The sequence below is a fragment of the Vipera berus genome, assembly GCF_964194415.1.
Source record: "Vipera berus genome assembly, chromosome: 2".
Lineage (NCBI taxonomy): Eukaryota > Metazoa > Chordata > Lepidosauria > Squamata > Viperidae > Vipera > Vipera berus.
In genome coordinates, this window is record NC_138203.1 from 108,448,144 (window position 1) to 108,461,615 (window position 13,472).

The 13,472-nt window shown below is 38.0% G+C and overlaps 1 protein-coding gene across 1 annotated transcript in view; it reads left to right on the forward strand.

Annotated features, from left to right (window-relative positions):
- POLQ (DNA polymerase theta) overlaps positions 1-13,472 on the forward strand; it is a gene marked incomplete at its 5' end in the record, with an annotated part of 83,319 nt that overhangs the window by 28,538 nt on the left and 41,309 nt on the right. The window contains 4 exon segments of the mRNA XM_081318921.1: positions 738-936; positions 5,408-5,547; positions 10,185-10,378; positions 12,378-12,502. Coding sequence (XP_081175047.1) covers positions 738-936; positions 5,408-5,547; positions 10,185-10,378; positions 12,378-12,502 — 658 coding nt within the window.

Sequence of the window (13,472 nt, forward strand, 5' to 3'; positions counted from 1 at the left end):
AGGAACTTTTATTAGGAGAAGCTGATAGCAGGCATAATACACAGGATCTGAGGGTTTCACGCTCAGATCAATAGGTTAAAAGAATCCCCAGCAAACCCCACCCCAATAGTTCATCTGGTCAGTTTGAACGGGCCCATCCTTAGGTGTTACGCCCGTTGTGGGAAAGAGCTGATAACACCGGTATTTCCCAGGCTCATAGTGATGTTGGGGCTTTGCACCTTCCCTTCTGAAATGGGAGATAAGCCAGATGGCCACAGGCACATTTCTTTCTCACCCCAAGTTACCATTAAGGGAGAGACAGTTCAAAGAGCAAGTATGCAGAGACAGCAAAAGGGATTCATTGTAGTGATAGAGAAAACAAAGAGACAGCCCGCAGCGTCTTTGCCCCTTCCCTCTAGAGTATGACAGAACCCAGAGTAATAGAAGAAATAGAATCAGAGAGAGTTCCCCTTAATAATAAATGGGTACTGACACATGGTTAAGATATAGCCCAACAGTCTCAAGATTAGAGAGGTACAAAAAAAATCAAATGTCAATACATTTCTATATGTTTGTTTATCCTAAAGGGAATATTGATTTACAGTTACAGAGATCTATACATGTTTGAAGATATGTCAGTGTTTGAAATGTATGTACTATACACAACTGTTCCTGATATGTGCACCAACCTGAACAGGTAACTTTCAAAAATAACCTATATCTTTTCAAGTATGTTTATTACCCTTTTATTCTGATAGATCATTGTAAGTGGAGTAGCTAGCTCTTCAGAAGACATCCAGAGTTATGCATCCTGTACACTCCTCGCAGCTAGTTTGAGAGACTTCCAAGACTGTAGGAGAGAGCAGGAGAAAATTTGTGAGGGATCTATTGAAACTTGTGTGAAATGGCTGCTTGAGAAGGAATTCATCATGATTTCAGTAACGGACGTTGGCAAAGGTAAAAATGCTAATTTATATATGAATTGAGTATTTTTAATTACAATTAAGGAAATGTAGATCAGGAAACATTTGTAGTACTTTATAGTAATTATATTTTCTGATTACAATAAATAAATGGTAATTGAATTTACAATCAAATACATATTAGATATACATGCTTATCTTCATAAATGTTGGCAATCTAATATAGTAAATGTCCAATCAGAAATAAATCTGTGGCTTATTTTTAATCAGGAGTTTGGTAGCATATGATACAACTAACACATTTTATTAAGCAGCTTTTGGTTTTCAGCTTATGCCTTTGAATACAATTGATTAATTGAAAAAGGTCCCCCACTTCTGAACTTTTGCCACCATAAACTAACATGGCTCTTTTAATCAATGACATTTAATTTATTTACTTTATGCTAAGCAGGTATTATTTTATTTATTTTTTATCCTATCTGTGGAAGAGCTATACCTGGGACACTGTTGTGATGATACATGAAATGCACCCTTATCCTCTATTGTAGTCCTTTATCAGCTGACCTGCAGCAATCTCATGTCTTCTATAGAAAGCGTGAAGTCATGTATTCATGTCTCTCATAAAACTGCTGGATGATGTGGCTCTTCTATTAGTTAATCAATTGGTTTGCTACTCTCACATGTATATGTTTGTATTGACACCAGAAATGGAAAAACAAATTATTTATCTGCACAGATAGTCCTTGGGTTATGATGGCAATTTGGACTGGAATTGCTGTCTCTAGGCAATGAAGTTATAATGCATGTTGTCAGCAACAGCAGTCCTGCAGTCCTGGTTGCCCCTGTAATCCCAAAATGTGCAAATGGTTAATTGGAAAGCAGAAAGCAGCAGGAGATAAAGAGCATATGGGTGGCACAGGGGGGTGGGGGAGCTCCATGCAGGCCACACCCAAATTGGAAGACAGGGTGCTATAGATGAGCAGAGAGGGGCAGAGAAAAGGAGGACGCAGGTCTTTGTGAGTGTTCTGTACCAACCTACTACCGGCCCTGCAGAAAAGGCAGAGACAACCCCTTTTACAAGAAGGCAAGAGGCTGGAACTAAGCCTGCCAAATTTATTAACATAAAAACATAAACAGAGCAAAGAGAGCAAACATGAACCATGAAACAGGAGCTATTCAAACGGTTGCCTTCAGCAAACCAGCCCTCCCACACATTCCCCTTTTAAACAGTTCAGTGAGCACTGGGAGGCCCAGAGTCACAGTCAATAATCTGTGGACACTGCACACTACAGACGCTGCAACTATCATAAGTGTTAGATCGTGAGTTCTGGACCGCATGGCCAAGATGGACGACTCAGGACACAGGGTTCAACATAGTACACTTTATTGCTTCAGCACAGACTAACTCTAACAAAGGGCAACTGCCCCTTTTATATACCTAGCCAGGTATACTTCGAACCAATCCCAATATCCGGATTTCCCGCCAAAGGATGCCCTGCCAATCCTGACAGAGCACCCTGCCACCGGGTGGTGTCAGTAGCTTATCATTGTGTGACATCCCCTATGAGTGTGACATCCCCTATGTACATAACAATAAGTGTTGGCTGATTGTCAAGAGCCCAAATGTTGTGCATGTGACTGTAAGGGTGCTATGAGAGCCAGAACTTTAAGTACCACTCATTCTGTTGGAGAAGGAGTGGCAGAACCTGAGGGCAGAATTAAGAATCCCTACAAAGCCAATTTCAATCAGTACTGACTGTTAGTTAAACATTAATATTCTCAACTAAGGGTTAGCACCTCCATGGAATTAAATAAGGGTCAGAAGAATTCAAGGGAGGTTGGAATTAGATTGTTTATGGCTACTAGAGATTCTAAGCTGATCCCTTTTTTAACTTTGCCCCCAGGTTCTGCCATTCTTTCAATAAGATAAGATACCTTTATTGTCTTTTTTTACTGTGGGCACCATGGCACGTCAAAAATTAAATTAAATTTAATTTTAATTTTTTAAATTTTAATTCCATTTATATCCCGCCCTTCTCCGAAGACTCAGGGCGGCTTACAAGCTTAGCAGTAGCCTTCATTCTATGTATATGCCTGCTTATTAGGGCTTTCACACACCCCCAAGCGGCATTATTACAAAGTCAGCTTATTGCCCCCAACAATCTGGGTCCTCATTTTACCTACCTCGGAAGGATGGAAGCTGAGTCAACCTTGAGCTTGGTGGGACTCGAACCTGCACTAATTGCAGGCAGCTGGTGTTACTTAAGGAGGCATTAGCCCACTGCTCCACCAAGGCTCTGTTGCCCGCTCTCAAAGTGAAACACATACATGACACACACCTAAACATACTATATACAACCTATGTATAGACCCATCCCCCTACATATACATAACAAATAAATATTAAATACTGTCCATCTTGAATATATAACGGAAGGAGGAAGCTTGAGAGTTCACAAGGTTAATGCTGTATGGAATGAAACTATGGCTGAATCTGGATGTTCTGCTACGGATACCACGAAGCCTCCTCCCAGAAGGTAACAAGAAAAATAGGTCATGAAGAGGATGTGTAGTGTCCCAGATATCAAGCAGCGCTTCTGTGATGTGTCCTGGATGGGAGGGAGGGAACTGCCAATGATCTTTTCGGCCATCCTCACAACTTTCTGCACTGCCTTCCTGTCTGAAGCAGTGATGCTTCCAAACCAGACTGTGATGCTGTATGACAGGATGCTCTCAATCGTCCCCCTGTAGAAAGTGGTCAGGACAGGGGAAGGAACATGTGCGTTTCTCATGTGACGCAGAAAATGCAGGTGCTGCTGTGCCCGCTTCACCAGTTTCTCACTGTTGAGCAACCAAGCCACCCTACTCATTAGCTGCACACCCAGGAATTTGATGCTGGTAACCATCTCCACAGGTGAATCATTAATACACAGAGAAGTGTGGCTGTGCCTGCCTTTGCTAAATTCGACAATGATCTTTTTGGTTTTCCCGGTATTTAAAACTAGGCTGTTTTCCTTACACCAGTTCACTAACCCCTCAACCTCCTTGCGGTAAGCTTCCTCATTGTCATCATGAATAAGGCCCACTACTGTTGTATCATCTGCGAACTTCACAATATGGTTGGTGGCAAACCTAGCACAACAGTCATGGGTCAACTGGGTGAACAGCAATGGACTTAGGACACAGCCCTGAGGAGAACCTGTGCTCAAGAAAATGGTATTAGAGTTATTTGTTCCAACTCGCACATATTGGGGCTGTTGGTAAGAAAATTAAGATTCCAGTTGCACAAAGGTGTGTTTAAGCCTAAAAGGCCCAGTTTATCTACTAGATGCTGGGGAATGATTGTGTTAAACACCGAACTAAAGTTAACAAACAACAAACGCACATAAGTATTTCTTTCCTTTAAGTGCTTGAAGCTCAGATGGAGAATGGAAGAAATAGCATCTTCCGTAGAGTGATTTGGTCGGTAGGCAAACAAGCGGTTCAAATGCTGGTGGGAGGCTGGATACAATAATGTCCTTTATCAACTTCTCAAAGCATTTCGTAATGGTGGATGTCAGTGCAACCGGGCGGTAATCATTTAGGCCTGTAATAGTGGACTTTTTTGGCACTGGCAAGATGATGGCCATCTTAAAATATGATGGGACCACTGCCTGCTGCAATGAGAGATTGAAAATATCTGTGAGAACACAAGCCAGCTCATCTGCGCATTCCCTAAGGACACGTCCAGGGATGTTATCTGGCCTGCTGCTTTCTGAATGTTAGCTTTCTGCAGTGTTTTCTGGATAGAGGCGACATCAAACCTTAGCACTTGCTCATCAGGATGGGGCACAGCTTTCCTGGCAGGAGTGCTATTTGATGCCTCAAATCTACCAAAAATGTATTCAGTTTGTTTAAGAAGTCCGTCTCGTCCTTGCATCTCGATGGGAGTCACCTTGTAATCCGTAATGGCCTGGATTCCTTTCCACATTCGCCTGGTGTTTCCCCTACACATTCAGTGCCTTTGCAACTTTGAAGGATCACTGAACAAGGGATCAGTAAGCAAGGACTCTCTGTAATGTTACCCTTTTAATAACCAAACAGTTTGTCTTCTTCAGTGAAACAGGTTGCTGTCTTCTAAAAGCAACAGGGGAAACAGCCTGTTTCTTCTAACTGGAGATATTAACAGAATGTCCTTGCTAGCATGTTTCTAGATAAACCAATTTTCTGACTTGACACTGAGCTGTTGTTTCGAATTGATTTTTCTAAATGACTGTAGTTCTATATAAGATGGCTAGATCTATTCTTATTAAATCATAGTACAGCATACACTTTGTTCCTATTAGGTCAGAAAATAATTAATCATGTACCCTATTATCTTAGATTCTTAGTCTAATTTCCAATTGAATATAACTTTCAAAGGATGAACAACATTAATTGGATGCAGCAAAATCAATATTTGTCTCTAAAACTAGACTGTGGTTGCATTGCATATGATAATAAGTGCTTCATTTTTCTCTTGGCAGAAATATATCGTCCGACACATCTTGGCTCTGCTACTCTGTTTTCCTCCTTTTCCCCAACAGCAGCACTAGAAATTTTTGCTGATCTCCAGAGAGCAATGAAGAGTTTTGTTCTAGAGAATGATCTGCACAGTCTTTATTTGGTAGGTGTGTGTGTGTGTGTGTGTGTGTGTGTGTATGACAGTAGTGGATTAGGTTTAATGTATCTATCAAACATATTTAACTCTTGTTTGAAAGTCAAGACACAACATAGAGCAATAAAGTTAATTCTCCATTTTATTCACCATTCCAAAGAAGAATAGGGGGACTGTAAGATAATCCTGAATCTTAAAGCACTGAAATGAAGGTACAGAAGGACATGAAAATCAAATGTGGAAGCCATCTTACCAGGCAACATACAGGTGTTAATGGATTTATCAGAAGAATATATGTACTTGCACACTGGAGATTCCTCAGATTTGCTTACACAGCATGATTCCAGATCATGACTCCTATTTGGCCTTGCATCAGCTACATGGATATTCTGCAAGATATTTTTTTAAAAGTTTTATTAGCTTAAAAAACGTGTTGTCTGAGTATCTTATTCACTAATACAAATTAAATTCCTAATCCCTAAATCTTTTCTCTATCCATTGATAAAATAGGTCCCAAGTTTGAAAATATTCTGTTTCTTCTTTTTCTTTCAACCTTAAAGTACGTCTGTCCATTTCCACACAGTCTAATATTTTTTGATTATTTCTTCTGGTTGTATTTCTTTGTTCTTCCAATATTGTGCAAATATAATTCTTGTTGCTGTTATCACATGTAGAATCAGATGTATACTTTGCTTATCAAGTTTTTCTGGCATTCTACCTAGTAAAAAAAATGCAGGTTTATAGTCTATGTGTCTCTCTAACATTTTTTCTAACCAAGTGTGGATTATTGTCCAATATCTCTTTGCTTTAACACATGTCCACCAAATGTGATAATAATTACCTGGTTTGTGTTTACATTTCCAACATTTCTCTGACATATTTTTAAACATCTTTTGCTAATTTTTTTGGTGGCAAGTGCCATCTATAGAACATTTTATATAAGTTTTCTTTAAATGAAGCTGACATTGTCAATTTATAGTTTCTTTCCCACAAGACCAAGAGCCTTGGTGGAGCAGTGGGCTAATGCCTCCTTAAGTAACACCAGCTGCCTGCAATTAGTGCAGGTTCGCATCCCACCAGGCTCAAGGTTGACTCAGCCTTCCATCCTTCCGAGGTAGGTAAAATGAGGATCCAGATTGTTGGGGGCAACAAGCTGACTTTGTAATAATGCCGCTTGGGGTTTGTGTGAAAGCCCTAATAAGCAGGCATATACATAGAATGAAGGCTACTGCTAAGCTTGTAAGCCGCCCTGAGTCTTCGGAGAAGGGCGGGATATAAATGGAATTAAAATAAAAAAATTAAAAAAAAAATAAACTTTGCCACTTCTGTAAGTCTATATTAGATTCTAAATTCTATGCCCATGCTATCATTGTCTCTTTTACTTGTTCATCTTCCATTTTGAAATTTAATAAGAAATTGTACATTTTTTCATCAGAAGGTAATAATGTCTGATCAAACATAGTCTGCTTTTTATAAAATCCATACTGTTTAATATCTTTGTCATATCTGACTTGCATTTGTAAATGTGACCACCATGTTAAATTGATGCCCTGATTTTCCATCTCTTGCCTGGATTTTAAGTTCCCTTCAGAATTTAGGATTTCTTTGTATGTTCATATTTTATCAAGACTGACTAGATTTGGAAGTACAGATGTTTCCATTGTTGAAAGCCATCCTGGAATTTTCAGATAAATTTTATATTTTATTTTTTTCTCAAGTTAATAATAGTGCATTTCTTTTTTAATAAATATTTTATTGGATTTTAAATATAACAATCTACAGTGCCTAATGTAGTGGTTTTGGAAGTATTTATGTATTTCATTTTTTCCATACCATAAAAAAGCATGGCAACCAAATTGTAAGTCATGTCCCTTCAGATACAGCAATGTTTTATTTCTAAGAGTTATCCATTCTTTTATCCATGTTAATACTGATGCTTGATAATATAAAAGCCAATCTAGCAAGCCAAAGCCTCCATTTCCCTTGGCTTCTTGTAACATTTTCAATTTAATTCTAGCTTTCTTTCCTTGCTAGATAAATTTTTGAATTAGAGAGTTTAAATCTTCAAAGAATTTTTGCTCCAGTTTCATAAGTATCGTTTGAAACAAAAATAATATTTTTTTTAGTTGTTGAATCATAAATTCCCGAGAAACATCAAATGACTTTTGGGCATCTAAAAATACTAATGCCAGTTGTTTCCATGGATGAAGTTCATAATATTCCAATATATCTAGTATTACCCTCAAATTATTTTTTATTTGTCTCTTTGGCAAAAATCCATTTTGATCTGGATGTATAAAGTCAGTCAAAAAACTTTTCAGCCTCTCAGCTATTATTGAAGTGAATATTTTATGGTCCACATTCAGTAGCGATATCGGTCTATTTTTTATCTGGATCAGATCTGAGTCCTCTTGGTATCAAAGTAACATTTGCTTCTGTCCATGTATTTATTGGAGTTTTGCCTTCAATAAAAATTTGTCACATACATCTTACAATGTTGAACTTAAAAAGTCTATCCTCTATCATGTTGAAAAAAGTCTTAGATATTTTTTTTCTTCCTTGTTTCCCTGATTTACTGCTTTTATAATCTAATGTCCCGTCTACTACTGCATTGAAATTCCCAATTAAGCATATATTTTGATATTCCATTTCTACTATTTTTCTGTGAAGGTTTTGATAAAATTCTTCTTGTTTGTTATTTGGTACATATATTGCTATCAAAAGTATCTGTTTTTGATTTAAAAATATTTCTACCATTAATATTCTTCCTTCTTCATCTGTATAAATCATTTTGGAATCTATTGTCTCTTTAACATATATAACTACTCTTTTTTTGTTGAGCTGATGTGTAATAAAGTTTTCCAAGTTTTGGATTTTCCAATAATTTATGATGTTGTTTATGTGGGTCTCTTGCAAACAAATTATATCAATGTTTAATTTCTGTAGTTTGAAAATTCTTTTTCTTTTTGATGGGGAATTCAATCCATTTATATTCACTGAAAAAAATCCATTTTCCTTCTCCATTTTGATTTACTTATATTTAGGTCTTGTTGATCTCGTAATCCTCTACTCTCTTACTGTTCCCTCACCTTCTTGATTCATCTTGTCTTTTTCTTCTTCCACTTCTGTAGTTGTTTCCTCTATTGTTTGTTCTTTCTTTTTCTGGCTTCTTCCATCCTCTTGTTGATATTGTGTTCTTTCTCCCAGAAATGCTCTATATCTTTCATCAAAATCCTTTGCCTTCCACACTGAATCCAATCAATATCTTTTGTTATTCCAATTGATTAGAATCCCTTCTGGCATCAGCCATCTAAAATTTACTCCTTTTGCAATCAGCTTTGTAGTCAAGAAATGATATTGTCTTCAAGTATCCCTTATTCTCTTGGGAATCTGTTTCAGCACTACTATTTCTTTATATTGTAATGAGTCATTTCTGACTCTTCTTAATATCTCATCCCTTGTTTTCTTCATAAATCTTACCTGGACTTCTCTGGGCAATTTGTGTTTCCTCATGTAACTTGAGTTCATTCTAAATATTTCATCCACTTCTTGCTGCATCTCCAATCTTTCAGTTTTTAGGGCCTCTGATAATAGATTAATAATCACTTCTGCTATATCTTCCTCTTTATGTTTTATCTTTCATTTATCTTTTATTTAAAATGCTCTTTCACAACAAAGTAAAAAAATCTTCCCAAATCAAAAAAGTTATCCAACGAAAGATTATCATTTTTTTCAATCAGTCTCAAATCTTTTCTGCATATTTTTATATTCCTTAATTTTGTCCCCCCATTTCAGATTTCTTGCTGCTTTTAACTCTTTTCTTCCCAAGTCTTCCTGGGGTTTTTACTTTTAAAAGTTATCCAATTCAGGGATTTATATTTTAAAAGTCCATAGGGAAGAGAAATAAAGAACAATCTCACCCAGATCAAACACATCATTGACAGTTAGCTGTTTGTCGGCGCTGCCGCAGCTCTTCACTTCTTCCCCAGCTATCTATGACTTTGGTTGTCTGCTTATTTTCTGGCAGCCTTTCTCCTGCCTGTTTAAAGAATTTCCTCGGTCTGTTTGGACCAACCACTGTTGGCTCCGAACTCCCAAGGTTTCCCTTCCTTCTCTTTTCCTCTCCAGGGCGACTTTCTGACCTCTTTGGGTCTCCAGACAAGCGAAATCGGATTAGGAAACCAGAGCTCTGGTTTCTTTCATCCATGTCGCCATGACACCCGGGGTGCTGGATATTCTGCAAGATTATTTGTCCTTTTATGCAAACTTATTTAATTTCTATGCCTAGATTATTTCTTAGTCAGAGCCTCTATCAAGTACATGGCTACAGATACACTTCCCAGTAAACACTGTACACTCACTCCAGTACACACACACTGTAACTGGAGTATAAAAATCTTTCTTCCCCCTCCAACAGCCCCCCTCCAACAAGCTAGCCAAGGTATGGATTAAAAAGCAAAGAGCAATCTCATATGAATATTATGTATTACCCTCCTAGAGCCAAATTGGGACTCGTATTAGTAAAACACTATTTCAGCCAACATTAGATCCACTTCTTTTTATTATGAAAAATGTTCAACATTTCTCCAAAGAAATTGAAATCTTATAATTTGAAAACTAACTCAGTTTGGTTGGGTTTTTTGTAGGTCACTCCTGTTTATGAAGACTGGACCAAAATAGACTGGTACCAGTTCTTTTGCTTGTGGGAGAAGCTGCCTGCCTCATTGAGAAGAGTAGCACAACTTGTGGGGATTGAAGAAAGTTTTTTGGCTTGTTCCGTCAAAGGCAACATCATTGCTAAAACAGAGAAGCAATATAGGCAAATGGCTATCCACAAAAGGTAATGACTCAATATTTATTTATTTATTTATTTATTTATTTATTTATTTATTTATACATACATACATACATACATACATACATACATACATACATACATACATACAGTCATGGCCGAAATTGTTGGCACCCCAGAAAGTTTTCCAGAAAATCAAGTATTTCTCACAGAAAAGTATTGCAGGAACACATGTTTTGCTATATACAGGTTTATTCCCTTTGTGTGTATTGGAACACAACAAAAAAAGGGAGGAAAAAAAGCAAATTGGACATAATGTCAAACAAAACTCCAAAAATGGGCCGGACAAAATTATTGGCACCCTTAACTTAATATTTGGTTGCACACCCTTTGGAAAAAATAACTGAAATCAGTCGCTTCCTATAACCATCAATAAACTTCTTACACATCTCACCCGGAATTTTGGACCACTCTTCCTTTGCAAACTGTTCCAGGTCTCTCTTATTGGAAGGACACCTTTTCCCAACAGCAATTTTAAGATCTCTCCACAGGTGTTCAATGGGATTCAGATCTGGACTCATTGCTGGCCACTTCAGAACTCTCCAGCGCTTTCTTGCCATCCATTTCTGGGTGCTTTTTGACGTATGTTTGGGGTCATTGTCCTGCTGGAAGACCCAAGATCTCGGACGCAAACCCAGCTTTCTGACACTGGGCTCTACAGTGCGACCCAAAATCCTTTGGTAAACCTCAGATTTCATGATTCCTTGCACACATTCAAGGCACCCAGTGCCAGAGGCAGCAAAACATCATTGAACCTCCACCACATTTCACTGTAGGTACTGTGTTCTTTTCTTTGTAGGCCTCATTTTGTTTTCGGTAAACAGTAGAAAGATGTGCTTTACCAAAAAGCTCTATCTTGGTCTCATCTGTCCACAAGACGTTTTCCCAGAAGGATTTTGGCTTACTCAAGTACACTTTGGCAAACTGTAATCTTGCTTTTTTATGTCTGTGTCAGCAGTGGGGTCCTCCTGGGTCTCCTGCCATAGCGTTTCATTTCATTTAAATGTTGACGGATAGTTTGCGCTGACACTGATGCTCCCTGAGCCTGCAGGACAGCTTGCATTCCTTTGGAACTTGTTTGGGGCTGCTTATCCACCATCAGGATTATCCTGCATTGCAACCTTTCATCAATTTTTCTCTTCTGTCCACGACCAGGGAGATTCGCTATAGTGCCATGGGTTGCAAACTTCTTGATAATGTTGCGCACTGTGGACAAAGGCAAATCTAGATCTCTGGAGATGGACTTGTAACCTTGAGATTGTTGATATTTGTCCACAATTTTGGTTCTCAAGTCCTCAGACAGTTCTCTTCTCCTCTTTCTGTTGTCCATGCTTAGCATGGCACACACAGACACACAATGCAAAGACTAAGTGAACTTCTCTCCTTTTTATCTGCTTTCAGGTGTGATTTTTATATTGCCCACACCTATTACTTGCCCCAGGTGAGTTTCAAGGAGCATCACATGCTTGAAACAATCTTGTTTATCCACAATTTTGAAAGGGTGCCAATAATTTTGTCCGGCCCATTTTTGGAGTTTTGTTTGACATCATGTCCAATTTGCTTTTTTTCCTCCCTTTTTTGTTGTGTTCCAATACACACAAAGGGAATAAACCTGTGTATAGCAAAACATGTGTTCCTGCAATACTTTTCTGTGAGAAATACTTGATTTTCTGGAAAAATTTCTGGGGTGCCAACAATTTCGGCCATGACTGTACATAGTTGCAAAATTTGTCTCTTTATCTGCAGCAATTTCTATTTGTTTAGCTGGAAACAATTATTACTGATGAGTTATTTTTGCGGCAGCTTTATAATCTAACTTTTTCACACCACTGAGAAAGGTTACCCAGGATACAGTTGTCTATCTTTTTGCTTCCCATTTTATCAATTTTTCTACCTCTTTATCAAATATCTGTTTGGTCACTTTGCTTTCTTTTACAGAAAGAAATATAACATGATTGTATCTTAATTAATTTTATTAATACAGATTTTTTACAAGCTTGGCTCTTCTGGATTTAATAAATGAAGTTCCTTTAAAGGATGTTGCAAAGAAATATGGCTGTAGTCGTGGACAGCTTCAGTCTTTACAACAGTCTGCCGCTACATATGCAGGTAAGAAATTACTGATAGTGTTCCAAATAAGTAATGAACAACAATTTAGGTGACAGCCTGGTTTAATAAATCAATCTCCATTTTTCAGTCAATTTCATTTACTGGTATTAAGTAGGTACTTTGTGCATGCACTTTCTCAACAAGCAAAACAGAAAAGATGACAAATTTCCATACTTACCTCATTATCATTACATTCATTCTCATTCTTCCATTATGGAGCATTGGTAAAGATTAAAATAGGTCCAACGGCCATTTGTACAACAAAACCAAGATAGAAGGAATGTTCACATTATAGCTATGACTGAGCAAGATTTACTGAACATGTTCTTTTAAGCCAGGAAAAAAAAATCATATACAAGCTTTCAACAAACCATGACAATATTTTCTTTTTTGATGGGAATTACCTGTAATTGCCTCTCTCACTTGATAAAACATCCTGGAGTGTGCACACAAAGGTAGAAATAACCTCCATATGTGGGGAACCATGGAGAAAATCTGTGTGGTCATTAAGATTCAATAACAATGGCACATAATGATCAAGATGTGGGGAATAAACTATTTTCACAATTGTTCCTGCCTTGTTTTGCTATAGGAAATTGGCATTTGTTTCCTGCCAGCTTCCCACAAGTAAAGTCATTTGGGGAAGCCAGCAGGAAACTGGAAATTGTTCTTGTTCTTGCTAGTTATCATCTACCCGTGCTCTGTCCCTATGCCATCTGTTCACTTGCCTGCCCATGGGGTCTCCTCACGATACCCACAGAACTTTCCTACTGGACTGCTTGGAGTCCTTGGGCTTCTGCCTCTTCCTGCTTAACAACTCACACAATCTTGGTGTTACTAGGGCAGTTAGGACTGCTGGGATTGGTGTCAGTAAGTGAATGCAATCACATAGCACAAGTCGTGCTTTTATGATGGCATTGCTTGGCAACGGAAATTCTTGTCCCAATTCCCATCATAACCCAAGGAATAC